The sequence below is a fragment of the Balaenoptera physalus genome (genome assembly GCF_965194825.1).
Source record: "Balaenoptera physalus genome assembly, chromosome: 19".
Lineage (NCBI taxonomy): Eukaryota > Metazoa > Chordata > Mammalia > Artiodactyla > Balaenopteridae > Balaenoptera > Balaenoptera physalus.
The window spans coordinates 54351541-54365770 of NC_138900.1; the positions used below are offsets into that span (position 1 = coordinate 54351541).

The 14230-nt window shown below is 39.2% G+C and overlaps 1 protein-coding gene and 1 long non-coding RNA gene across 3 annotated transcripts in view; one reads left to right on the top strand and one right to left on the bottom strand.

Annotated features, from left to right (window-relative positions):
* The window catches only part of LOC309649354, a 460714-nt gene that overhangs the window by 341969 nt on the left and 104515 nt on the right, over window positions 1–14230 (bottom strand). The window lies entirely within an intron of this gene.
* HYDIN (HYDIN axonemal central pair apparatus protein) overlaps window positions 1–14230 on the top strand; it is a 443025-nt gene that overhangs the window by 242646 nt on the left and 186149 nt on the right. For both annotated transcript variants that reach the window (XM_082438963.1, XM_082438964.1), the window contains exons 20-22: window positions 4112–4350; window positions 8756–9023; window positions 10874–11017. In XM_082438963.1, coding sequence (XP_082295089.1) covers window positions 4112–4350; window positions 8756–9023; window positions 10874–11017 — 651 coding nt within the window. The remainder of the gene's footprint in view (window positions 1–4111; window positions 4351–8755; window positions 9024–10873; window positions 11018–14230) is intronic.

The window sequence follows — 14230 nt, forward strand, 5'->3', positions numbered from 1 at the left end:
TCTTGTAGTTTCTCTTGCCAGTAATAATTGATCTATAGTCCCCAAAATTGAATTTATGAGGATTATTATCTTTTTGTTACTAATATTTTAAGATAAAATTACATACAAATACAGGTTAATGTTCTGGAAAGATAGACTTTGCTTACTGTTTTCTTAATATTTTAGTACTCCACTAGGGCTAATTTACTGTGAGTAGAAAAGTTAGAGAGAAATTTTGGAAAAACAATTTGAGTCATACAAGCATCAACATTTCTTTTGGCAAGTGTCCTCCCAATAGAGATAATTCTCATACAAATATCTTATCTCAGCCCTAGTTTAAACTAGTGTGGTATTTAATGTTTAATTGTTTTCTTTTATATCTGTGTCTCTAGAGATGGCCCATATTAAAAGGTTATGAATAATAACAGGCCTCTGGACTTAGAGTTAAACCTATAATTTCCATTAATAGCAAAATTAAAATAAAATTTCCAAATCATCATTCATCTACATCCTCTTTATAAACAATTTATAATCTTGAGAACTGGTCTTCTGTGCTTCATTTAATTTATTTGAATTTTAAAATGCAATGTATTTATTAGTTCCCATGCAGACTTTCAAACCAGGAGGCAATATAATTAGCATTGTGGTCTATGGAATAGAAGTTTCCTCAGTTGTTAATTGGGAAATTGGCATTTGAGTTTAAATCTTAGATTCTCCTTATTTAAGTGCCTGTGAGCCTGTCCCCAAGAGAGTGACCATTCAGGGCCCACTGAACAAATCCAGTCTCTGAATCTGCTTTGGGGCCAGACCTGGATTTTGGTGACATTCCAAAGCACTGCCATCCTGTGAGATTCTGCCTGGCTGAAATTTCTAACTCTTGTCTGCAAATTGCAACATACATTCTTCTTATTTACAACCATCATCAAGCAGTGCAACTCTTTTCCAAACCCAATCTATGCTTGTCAGGAAGTTTCTGATCCACAGCTTTACATTGTACCTAAGCCCTCATAGAGCTACATATGTTTTTACATTTGCTAGGAGAAATACACCATAGAAACTAAATAGAGGCAGGATAATTCTGGACTGGAGTGCCCTCTCAAATCCAGCCCATAGAGTATATTTTACATTTGTTTTTAAGTTGTTGTTTTCTTCTATGTGCTTTTCTTTAGAGGGCTTATTCTGACCTTCCCTACTCAGAAGAGTACGGGGAGCCAAGAAAGATTCACGAGGGAGTGATCAAACTCTTCTTCAGTGAAGTGGAGAGTTTGGCTTTGCCTCTCCATTATTATCCTGGAAGTTTCGAAATGATCTCTATATCTCTTCTTTTTTCAGCCTTTTCCCAGTGTATTGTTAGTCATCAATAAATATTTTCTATGAATATTTATCCATGTAAATATTTCTGAGTAATTTCTTCCTCAAAACAGGACTGTTAGAAATGATTTAAATGATACAGCAATCAAAATAGGGATATGGTGCTTTGTGTTAATTTTGAGATAATTGTTTATATATAAAATTAGAGTAGAATAAATTTGAATTTTATTAAGCAATAGTATAATATAGTTAGGGGGACTTCCCTGGTGGCGCAGTGGCTAAGAATCCGTCTGCCAATGCAGGGGACACGGGTTCAAGCCCTGGTCCGGGAAGATCCCACATGCTGTGGAGCAACTAAGCCCGTGTGCCACAACTTCTGAGCCTGTGCTCTAGAGCCCGTGAGCCACAACTACTGTGCCCACGTGCTGCAACTACTGAAGCCCAGGCTCCTAGAGCCCATGCTCTGCAACAAGAGAAGCCACTGCAATAAGAAGCCCGCGTACCGCAACGAAGAGTAGCCCCCGCTCACCGCAACTAGAGAAAGCCCGCGCACGGCAGCAAAGACCCAATGCAGCCAATTAATTAATTAACTAACTAACTAACTAAAAAAAATATATATATAGTTAGGGATCACACTACCTGATAATTATGCTCAATTTCACGTTTAGACAGAAAAGAAAACGTGTCTGGAAATTTGTTGTACAGTCAAAGAATTTCAATACCTTCTGCTCCGGAAATCCACCTTGTTCTTTAGATTTCCCTGAGGCACTTTCACCCCAGCCTCCTTCTGACTTGAATTTTTTTTGTTTACATGGTGGTCTCTCTGAATGTCATTACTATCAGCTTCTTGGGGGCAGGAATGGTGCTTTGGACATTTTTGTGTCTCCCACAACACCTGGACCTCAGAACCACTGAACGTGTATTTGCTACATGTATTGAAAAATCCTAAGAACAATTTGCTTATCAAATTTACAGTTAACTAGGAAGGACTAGAAAAAGTAGCTAATAAGTTGAATGTCATAATCAGAATTTTTAAAAATCTCAAAAGGCTGAAAAATGTATAAAAAGAAAAGTAAATAATAAAACCTGAATTCAAAAACACAAAAAAACACTGAAATTAATAACATAATAAATCTGTTTAACAGTGAATTACACACAGCTGAAGAAAGAATAATGAACTAGAAGATAGCTCAGAGGAAGTCATCCAAAATGAACCACAGGGAGAGAAAGAATGGAAAATGCAGATGAAGGCTGAGACAGAGAGGACACACTAGGAAAGTCATACCCATGTGTAATGGAGTAATACAAGGAAAGGAGAAGGAATGAGGCACAAACAATATCTAAAAACATAATGGCTGAGAATTTTTCAGAAATAAAGATATCAAACCACAGATTCTGGAAGTGTAGCAAATTCCAAACAGGATATAAAAATAAACCCATAACTAGAGACATTGTAGTGAACCTGCACTATAATCAATCAAGTACAAGGAGAAAAATCTTAGAAGCAGCCTGGGAAAATAGATTACCACCAAAGAAACAGAATTTATATTCTTAAATTAAATAAGATGCTTATAGCATGAGTCATTTTTTATTATTTGACACTTGAACCAAATTTTCAACTTACTTTGGAGCCATATGAGGTTTTCTTCTAAAGCTGGATGTAGAATTTGAAGGGCTGTTGAACAAAAGAGGGAGGTTTGATTTATTTTATTTAGCTCCAAGGGAGTGGACCAAATACCAGTGTTTGGAAGGTCAAAAACAAAAAAACAAACGTATCTCTATTTAATATAAGGAAGACATATCAAATAGTTTGAGTTATTAAAACCAGGGATAAGTTACCTTAGATGATAAATAAGATCTCTAACATCGAAGGATTTGATTAAAAGGCAGATACATGAATTCATTTAACAAATATTTATTAAGCATCTACTATGTACCAGGCATAGTTATAGATACTGGGGATGTATCGGTGAACAACAATAACAAAAAAGACAAAAATCCCTTCTTTGGAGAGCTTATACTGTAGTGCAAAGAGACAGAAGCATGATAAATCAATCATGCACTATGTTAGAAGATGGTGAGTGCTCAGGGGAAAATATAGAGCAGGGTAAAGGGGATCAGGAGTACGGGGGGGAAGGCTTGCAACTTAAAGTGTGATGGTCAGAGTAGGCTTCATTGAGAGGTATTGTTTGGTCAAAGACCTTAGGGAGGAAAGAGTGAGCTCTGAGGATCTAAGCAGTTAAAGGGAACAGGTTGGTGGGAGTCACTTCCAACTCTATAATTTAGTCCTATCACACATTTCAAAGTAAGTTTGGAATTTTAGCAAATGAAATTCTATTGATTATTATGAAATAATAGAAACCGAGATGACTTCCTATATTGTGTTTATTAATGAAAGCTGTTCATCCCTACTATAACATCATGGAAACTTTGCATTTGAAAAACATTTCTTTTAAAACTTCCATATTCCGGGAAGGATGTTGTACCTTCTGTTGGTATCTCAGAATTTGGAGATTAGAGCAGATAATTAGTATAAGCTTGTTAGAGAACTGGGCTGTCATCTTAAGAAAGAGATGTAAAGAATCTTCACAGAGCATTCAGAAGTAGAATTGTAGGTTTGCTCTTCAGAATCATATTGCTTTTTGAAGAAAAAAAAAAAAGAAAAGCCAACAAACACCCAGCTGCTTTGATTCAAAAAATAATGTTTGTCTCTGATGTTGAGTTCTGCAGTGCCAGGCATTTGAAGTATAGAGGGCTTTGACATGTGCAGAATGAAAAGCCAAGAATATCTTCACTGTTAACTTGTAGTCTTGTGTTACAGGCACACAAAAAGTCCCTTTGGATGGTTGAACCCAAGGAAGGCACAGTTCCCCCAGAAAGTGATGTTGAACTGACACTGACTGCCAACCTGAACGACATACTCACATTCAAAGACACAGTCATTTTGGACATTGAAAATAGCAACACCTACCGGATACCTGTCCAGGCTTCAGGAATTGGCTCCACCATTGTTTCAGATAAGCCCTTTGCACCAGAACTCAATTTGGGAGCACATTTTAGGTAAGGAAATATCATGGACCAATTTTTATACATATCACATATATTCTATAAGCTGAGCATCACTCCTACTTTGGAAAATTATTTTTAAGTAAACAGAACTAGCCTTCTCAGCCCCCTCCCTTCCCTATCTTCACTTTTCCCCCTCCAGATGGGTTCATCGGCCACGAGAAGACATTTCCTAGTCATAGTTTGGTTACATTCTCCAAGCTGTGTCCCTCTACATTAGAGAAGAGATGGTTCAGAGGAAGTATATTCTTCTCTAAAACTTATAGTGGCTTCTCTGTGACAAATTCAGAATCTTGAACATGATTTCTCTTCTTTGATTCCAATATATTGTTAATTCCTCTCCATGAATGTAGAAAATACAAATGGATCTTAGTGATAACCTAAGTAGAGTATAACTAGGAAGGTAAAAATATATTGCAGGGACTTCCCTGCTGGTCCAGCGGTTAAGACTCCACGCTCGCAATGCAGGGGGCCCCGGTTCGATCCCTGGTCAGGAAACTAGATCCCGCATGCATGCCGCAACTAAGAACCCATGTGCCGCAACTAAAGATCCCGTATGTGGCAACGAAGATCCCACGTGCTGCAACTAAAGACCCGGTGCAGCCAAATAAATAAATAAATATTTTTAAAATATATATATATATATATAGCAAATGTATCTTATCAGGTATTGCAAAGCCAGTAATTTTTTTTTCGTATATGTTCTCTGCTTGCCTCCCCACCGTAGCACCAACAACTGAGATGGTTGTAGTTGGCTCCCCCTGATCACTCAGGAAAAGCTAGAGAGTCTAAATATTTAAATAAAAGGTGGTACAGTATAGACATCTCTGAGCAGAACGATCTAAATGTGACTCTAAAAATGTATGGGGTTTGAATACTAACCATGGAGGATATGTGTGAGGATTTGTTTATGGTTCCTCAGAAGAGTCATGCATTGTCACTAGTTGACTCTCAGGAGCCAGCTGAATTGGTGCCTGTTTGTTTCATTACTGTGAACAGATCTCAAAGGGATGCTCCTGCCTTCTGGTCTAAGGCCCTGAAACCAAGATGGACACACTGTGTTTAGAGATGTACCTGACAAAATACTGTTAGGAACCCTCCCCACAAACCCATCCATACCTCCTTTCCTCTGCTCCATCTACAAAATATGGCACTTAATTGAAAATACCATAAACCAGTAGGAATTAAGTAATAGGCAAGTGAGATCGTTAATTGCACATGTTTTCAGAGAGGCATCCAATTACAGTTTTTGTGTCAACTAGATACAAAAAAATGCTCCTCTCCTCCTATCCATTGACCATATGGTAGGGCATTTTGTCATTGCATACCATTCCTGTTTCCAAATTTATTTGTTAAGTGCATTCAAATATAATTACAGAAAACAATATACTGCAAACCAGACTTAATTACATGTTCTCCTTAATCTACAAATAGTGCCAAATGGCCCCAAAGGATATTCTGACACTTGCCTAGAATTGGAGGGATAGCTGATAGTTTCCTACGAATATAAAAGCAACCTGTAGCTTTTAGCTGCCAATTTCTGCTCTGCCTAAACCCTATTGTTCTTTTTTTTTTTTTAAAGACAGGAGTTGTTTTTTTTTTTTTTAATTTATCTATTTATTTATTTATGGCTGTGTTGGGTCTTCGTTTCTGTGCGAGGGCTTTCTTCTAGTTGTGGCAAGCGGTGGCCACTCTTCATCGTGGTGCGTGGGCCTCTCAGTATCGCGGCCGCGGCCTCTCTTGTTGCGGAGCACAGGCTCCAGACGCGCAGGCTCAGTAATTGTGGCTCATGGGCCTAGTTGCTCCGCAGCATGTGGGATCTTCCCAGACCAGGGCTCGAACCCGTGTGCCCTGCGTTGGCAGGCAGATTCTCAACCACTGCGCCACCAGGGAAGCCCCTGTTCTTCTTTTTGATATAAAATCTTGATGCCAGCAATCTCCAGAAGAATCATCAAAAGCAGGGGTGGGAAAACTGCAGCCCATTGCCTGTTTCTATAAACAAAGTGTTATTGGAAGACAGCCATGCCCATTCATGTACATATATTGTCTACAGCTTCTTTCACACTACAGTGGAGAGTTGAGTAGTTGTGATGGACCACATGTCCCAAAAGGTCTAAAATATTTATTATTCAGTCCTTTACAGAAAAAGTTTGCCAATTTTTTGGGCACAGGGATCTAAAGAAATACCCGTATGCCACCTCTTCTGATGGCATATTTTTGGACAACTCCTTTAAATTTTCAGAGCTTCTGTTTCTTCATCAATAAAATTAATCAATATGCTTATTATTACTGGGGTGCTATGATGACTGAAAGATATACTGTGAATAAGTGACAGAGACCCTGCCTAGTTTATAAAATAGTATATGTTATTTATTATTTTCCCCAAAACCTACATTTAGCCCTGAAGTCAAACTACAAAGTTAAGACTCCAATGAGCATGCCCCATTGGACATACATTTAGCTAATAATGGTTATACTTGACAACTGGCAAACACTCCTTATTATTTATCAAGGTTCAACTTGCTTATTAGACATGGTGTCTTTCCAAAGGAGGGACAGATGGGATGAAAACTCAAAGCCCCAAAAAATAAAAAATTTTAAAAGTCCTGAGATGAGTTTTTTCCCTGAAAAGAATATTTTAAAGTAAGCTTATAGTGGAACCTAGAAAAATGGTACAGATGAGCCGGTTTGCAGGGCAGAAGTCGAGACACAGATGTAGAGAACAGACATATGGACACCAAGGGGGGAAAACTGCAGTGGGGTGGGGATGGTGGTGTGCTGAATTGGGCGATTGGGATTGACATGTATACACTGATGTGTATAAAATTGATGACTAATAAGAACCTGCAGTATAAAATAACAAACAAAACAACTAATACTAAACTTTCATTGGGTTATTTGTATGGAAATATGTTAATATGTTTCAGACATTACATGAAATTTCTAAAAATCTTATATGTTCTGGTGTAATGTTATAAGTCATAATTCTAGTTATTACTTTAAAATGTATATCTCAGAAATAACTAAATTTCCTTGTCAATTGCATTATTATGAACTTTCATCAAATCTTTAACCGTGGTCATTTTTAAGTCTTTTGTCATTTACAGACAGTTATGGGTGTACTCTGATGCTTTTGCAAAAATGTTCCTATAAAAAGGTTTCATCTTCAAGGAATTCATGGAAAAGACTCTGACAAGTACAGGTTTCTGGTAACTGTACTGCTGAACTGAATGAATAAGCATTTTCAGAACTCTAATGAAAAACTGATGAACTCATAAAAGTGCTAACAAAAGATCAAGATAAAAAAAAATTAATTACATGGGACTGAGTGAACTGATGAGGATGATTATAATTTTTGTGACTTTCTGTTTGAATTATTAAAAAAAAAATCCCACAAAGACTCAGAGGCAAAGAATATACAAATCAATTTTCACTGCAAAGTAAAGGAGCTGTTACAGTGGAGGATTACTGGACTGAATGTCAATATTATGACATAGTATGAGTGTGTTTCGTGTTTGGTAATTGCAATCATTGTTGCTTTTGTTGTGGTCATCAATTTACAATGCTTGGTGTCAGTCTATTTTATCTCTTGTAAAAATAAAATACAGTGTGTGTGTGTGTGTGTGTGTGTGAAAAAATAAATAAAGTAAGCTTATAAATCAGTAAAAAAAAAAAACTCAAACAAAAACACATTTGAACTACCTCCAAGATCTTAGAAATTTCAGTGTCTAGCGAAGAGACAGACAATAAAGAGGTCTTTAGTAGATATTTGCGGAATAGATGAATGAATGCATGCATGCATGCATGAGTAGTAGCATCTTTAAAGCACATTAGTCTGAGATAAATGACCGATCCAGGTGGTGTTCTGATGCATTATAGTCCCCTTGACCTTTGGTTAGGTTTAGAGGATATGTGTTGTTTCTCTTTAAAGTTCCCTTCAAATTGAGTCCATCACAAGACATTTAACTAGTTACTAGAAATTGACTCAACACAATTTGAAATGTACTTCTCCTTCCGTAGCTATTTTGCTTTCACTTCTCAGTACCATTTCTCGTAAATTGAAGTGATTTTCACATGAACTGTATCTGTGTGTTATGTGGCAGCTTAACCTGCTGAGAAAAACTGGGGATGGGTGGGGCCACTTCCCCACGGCCCCTTTCCTGGTGATGGCAACTCAGGGACCAAACTCAAGTCTAATGACCCGACGAGTAGATGTCACCTTGTCCTAGTAGTTCCTAGCAGTATTACCATTTAGCCTTCCTACAGTAAAAAAAAAAAAATAATGTCTATTTTGTTGCTCACTTTTTAAATACTTCCGGAGGAGTAAATCCCAAGGCTGTAGAGCTGAACGGAACAACCCAAAGTTGAATCCTCTCAATCCTTGCCTCCTCTTTTCCAGCCTGGACACCTATTATTACCGCTTCAAGTTGACCAACAAGGGACGTCGGGTCCAACAGTTGTTCTGGATGAATGAAGATTTCTGTCCCCAAGAAAAGCTGGGTAAGAAGAGACTGGCTAAGAAGGGGCATGCTGAGAGCCAGTCCCAGTGCTCGCAGGCACCCAGGGATCCTCAAAGCCCCGTGTTTCAACTCCACCCCATCAGGATGGAGCTGTACCCAGGCCAGACGATTGACGTGATACTTGAAGGCTATTCTGCCACTCCCAGGGTAAGAGGACACACATTTAGAAGCTATTATTCTCCTAAATAAATCTTTGCTCTGTTTCTTAGGAGAGTCCCTTGACATTTATCTGAAGAAAGGCTGTGGTTTCTCAAGGATTGCATACAGCACTGAGTTACCATGGCAGCACCCATTGCATTCAAGGTTCAGCTCTGCTGAGTTTTCTGTTTGTTTCTACAGCTACCATGAACCCAATCTTAAAATACTGTTTAAAGCAGGTTCTCATCCCCAGAGTCAACAGAGCCAGCAAGTCTCTGGTAGAGGGACATCCAGTGTTCAGCCAAAGCTAAGCCTCTGATTAATACTTAGCAGTATTCACTTAATATTTATTTTTAAGAAAATGTTTTTATAGACACTGTCGGCTGCCTCTCCTATCCAGGTATTGGGATATCCTTAGTTCCTTCCCTCTCAGCTTGACTCAACAGCATCACATTTATAATCATCATCCTTTTATGTATCAATGAAAGAGCCGCATTTATCTTCAGCAACTCTGATGTTCTGCTCTTATTCACATTATCACCATTCTGCTTAAGACATTTAGGCAGATCCAACCATGTGTCTGTTTATTCCTATTCCCTCATGGAGGCTGGAAACCATTAAAAACCTAAAAGAAAGACTTCTGAAATCACTTACAAGCCTCTTCACAAAGGCAGACTTTGTGAATGAGAAGTGATGGTTACCTGAGCTCCTGCTGGGTCACCAAATTAGGATGTGATGCTGAACTTTCTCCTCATGAAAATAGGAAACAGTAAGAAATTGCCTCCCAGCAGACGAGATGGGAAATCTGGTTCCCTGCTTAGCTCCTCGAGGGTCACGGATGGCACTTTGCTTCACTTATGTTGTTTCTTCACAGAACATTTTCAGGAAAAACACATCCTCAGTTTAAAAAAGAAGGTTATTTCCCGTTATGGAGTGTATAATATGTTCTTTCTCTCTGTTACTGAGGGGTTCAGCCAACTTTCACTGAGTATGTACCACATGACACACACCGTGCTAGGCACTAAGGATGCAAAGATGAATAGGATGCAGGCCCTCATCTCAAGACACTGACAGTCTGTTGCAGGCATGTTTACAGTGTTGTTCTCAAGAGTTGACTGTATTTTAAAGGCATTAAATCTGAGCTGCTGGGGTTCTAAATTCAGTTGTAGCTTTACTAAAAGCTCCCCTGTATTCCAAGTTCTGCTACATAATTGAGAAGACTTGAATTCATTAACATCTGACACCTGAGCAGTCTTCAGTAAAGGCTGTTCATGTTATAAATTCACTTTGGGTCCTTTCTACTCTATAAAAATCTAAGGCTCTTGGGTCCAAAGAAGTGTTAATTACCATACACGATTTTTAAATATTCAAATGTGAAAGGCAAAATTTTTCCAGCCAGCTTCCAACTACCTTGATAAGACATTGTGTAACTACCATTGAATTCTAAGCCTATGAATAATTTTTTTTTCAACTGTAGTTGATTTACAATGTCGTGTTAGTTTCAGGTGTACAGCACAGTGATAGCCCATGAAGAATTTTTATCTGCCTCTTCCATCACTGTTTTGTGTATCCAGTCCCTAACAGCCCTGATAAGTCTTCCATATATATACTGGATGAGCTGAATGTAAATTGATTGTGTCCTCAGGGACAGTCAGCAGTAGACACAGGACCCATCCTGGACACATCTAACCAATCAGACTTTGTGTGACAGAGACCCATCCCTGACATGCACTGCTCAGAAGAATGTGCTCCTCCCTGGTGTCCCCAGGCAGGTAGTTGAGAATCATTTTGCTGATTGTTGAGAATTAGGTCTTCCAAGCTATAGAGGTTCCACAAACGCTGGTATATCTTGTCTGCAGATAGTCAAAGAAAAGCTGGTGTGCCACACCATCATCGGGACACAAAAGGGGAAGAGCCTGGTGATGACGGTGAACATCATCTGTGAGTTCGTGGCACCATTCATCCAGCTCTCCACCAAGCAGCTCGTATACCGACTGGAGAAGGTCAGTGGGGCTGTGTTGGGGAGGGCCGGGCGCTCCAGCTAGGGGTGCACATGTTCACGCTTTCATTTCAGAAGCTAAATTAATGGGAATCCTGTTACACCCACACCCAGCCAATGTTTTTTAAGCTTCAGAGGCCAATACACATTCAACTAAAAATTCTGAATCTAAACCTACATTCTTTTGAAAAGTGAATTGCCATAGAAATTCTACTTCCATCATTCCTGATGTATAAGACCAAAGTGAAGGGGTATTGCAGTGCACTGAAAATGCATTTCAGTCCATCATTTTACTCTAACTGGGTAAAATAAACATCACAGTATAGAAATGGTTGGAGAAGAATTGTTGATAATTACAGTAACCAGTAAGAATAGCTACCACTATTGATTGGTACGTGCTGGGCATTGAGCCATGTTCATTACATACATTTTCCCATTTGTCCCTCACAGCAATCTGTGCAGGAGCTTCTCTTTCCCATGATACACAGGAGGAAACTGAGACCCAAGTTAAGCTATTTTGTAGATCACCTAACACTGCTTGGGAATAATCAACTTAAACTATTTGATTCACATTCTTTGATGTATATGCCCATAACTGTCTATAACTTCATGTACCGTTAAGGGTGAGTGGTAAGTGGGGGAGGCCCAGAACGGGAGAGATGGGGATGACTGCTGCTCAGGGCAGTGGGCTGGGTGGTGAAGAGGAGGGGAGATATCACAGCAGGACTTGACCTAGTCCTAGGCAGGTTTCCAGCAGAGAATTATTTACTGTTCAGGACAGGTATGTGTGGAACATTTCCTCTGGGTCAAGGGCTGTGTGGGTGCTAAAAATCTAACATAGTCACAGCTAAGAGACTGGTTGAGGTTACAAACTGTCAACTAACTATTAAAATTTAATTGTTTAAATTATAATTCTAAACAGTGCTATGAAGAAGAGGTATAACTTGTAGTGAGAGTATATATCAGGGGACATGACCTTATTTGTATGTGAGGTCATAGATGGCTTCCTTGAGCAAATGCCTCAAGTTGGGACCGGAAGGACAAATAGAAGTCAGTCTGGTGACAAGGGGGGGAGAGAGAATTGTAGGGAACAGCACATGCAAAAGGCCTGAATCACGAAAGAGCTTGGTCAGCATAAAACCTGAAGGGCCACCTCAGACAGAGACTATGCCAAGAATGACAATGAAGTCCATCTAGAGAAGTGGGCAGGGGCCAGGTGTGTGTGGCATGACTGGGACACATGTTGTGAACTTCGGGTTTTGTTTTGGGTGACCATTGGAGGGCTTCAGGGAAGGGAGTGACATGGTCAGATGTATTCATTGAAACAGTCACGCGGGCTGCGGAGTGGAGTATTTATCAACACCTACCATGCGCCAGGCACTGTGTCGGGTCGTAGAGATACAACAGTGAGAATAGTCCCTCCCTGATGAACTTCACAACCAACTGGGAAGACCAAGCATTAAGGAAGATCCCATGGTGTGATCTGTGCTGCCACATGAAAGGACTGGGTGTGGCAGTGCCTAACCAGTCATGGGGGAACCAACCAGGGTTCCTCCTGTTAACGGAGGCTAGCAGGAGAATGTTCAAGACCATTTGTTCTGGTGTATTCTATATATATTGTTCATATTAAATAAACATCTGGATAAGGTGCTCTGCCAGGAGATGAATAAGGGAACTTATAGGCTAGTACGGGAGGTGAGATGTACAAGTTCAATTCAAATCAACAAATAATTTTTGAGCACCTGCAGTGTATTAGACAGTAAAGACACAGCAAAAACCCTAACCTAACAAACTGGTGGGGAATGTAGACACTGAAGAAGTAGGATAAAAGTTTCAGTTACAGGATGCTAAACTAACTGTGACAATCTCCATGAGACATATAAAATGAAAATACTACCAGAACTCCTTCTACAGTTATTAAGCTTTCATTGCTGTTTTAAATTCTTCCTTTTTTAAGTAATCAGGAAAGATATTTACTGGCAACAGCTGTGCCAAATTTGGTTGCATCATATTCTCTCTAAATGTAGCCATTCAGAGAACATTCAGTGAAGATTTATTGAATAGCTATTCCGTGCAAGACATTACAGTATATGATAAATATGCAGCTTAGTTTCCTATTAGATTTTTTTTCCAAAGTACATAAACACTCATAAAAATGTGTGGGTAGTGTTCCTTTTCTTCTGTTTATATCCTTTAGCCTTGTTTTTTTTTTAAAGCATATCCTTGTTTAAATGTCTATTGTTTGAATTTATCACTAGAATAATAAATAGCATAATAAATAAATAGCAAATATTTTGAATATGACAGTGACTTGTTGAATTTAAAAAATGAATTGAGTCATTACACCCTATTTGTTTTTGCCCTTCTCTCCTTCCTCCCAAATATCACAAGTTTGAAATCTGTCCTACTACTGTATTTTTCATTGTTCATTTCCTGCTCACATTTTACTCCATATCAGGGACAATGAAGAAATGCGACTTCATTACCCAGGGTGTGCAGGAGACCTGTCTTGGTACACCCAATTATCCATTCTGTCTCTTTGTTTTTGGCTCAGGGCAGTGTATCTGATTTAGTACCTTAGACTTTAATGATACCAAGCCTGCCTATGGGAAGAATTTTTCTATAACCGTTTCCTCAGATTTGATCTGCTGTATAACTATTGTACCATTCATAAGCCACAGAGATGAAACCACATCTCTGTGGAATTGAAAAGGTCAAATGAAACTAGCAGTCAGTTTGCTTCATGAAGTCCAGAAGCAAATCCTGTCTCCTGATATTTGACGAGACAAACAAGCCAGAGAGAAAGGGTCATTTTTAAAATAGAACGGGTTCTCTGTGCATCGACTCTTTCTCATCACTAACCTCTAAATGGCCTCTTGCCAAAACCAACTGAGTGTGGCTTCTTCACTTCAAAGCTACCTGCAGTGACACAGCAGCCTGGGGGGAAGGTCGAAAGTGCTGCTTCATCCCTCCCCAAACTGTAGTATGAAATCTGCAAGTGCAAGGTGAACCCAGTACCTATATTACCATGTTAGAGGGAGGGGGACAGTGGCAGCTTCTCATGGTAAGTGCCAGACCAAACCTCCGAAAGAACTTTGGGAGTGCACAAGGGGCTAATGAGGTACAACCGATGCAGGTGGCTCAAGCCAACTTTATGGACTGAATGTTTGTGTCCCCCCAAAATTCATACACCAAAGCCCTAATTCCTTATATGATC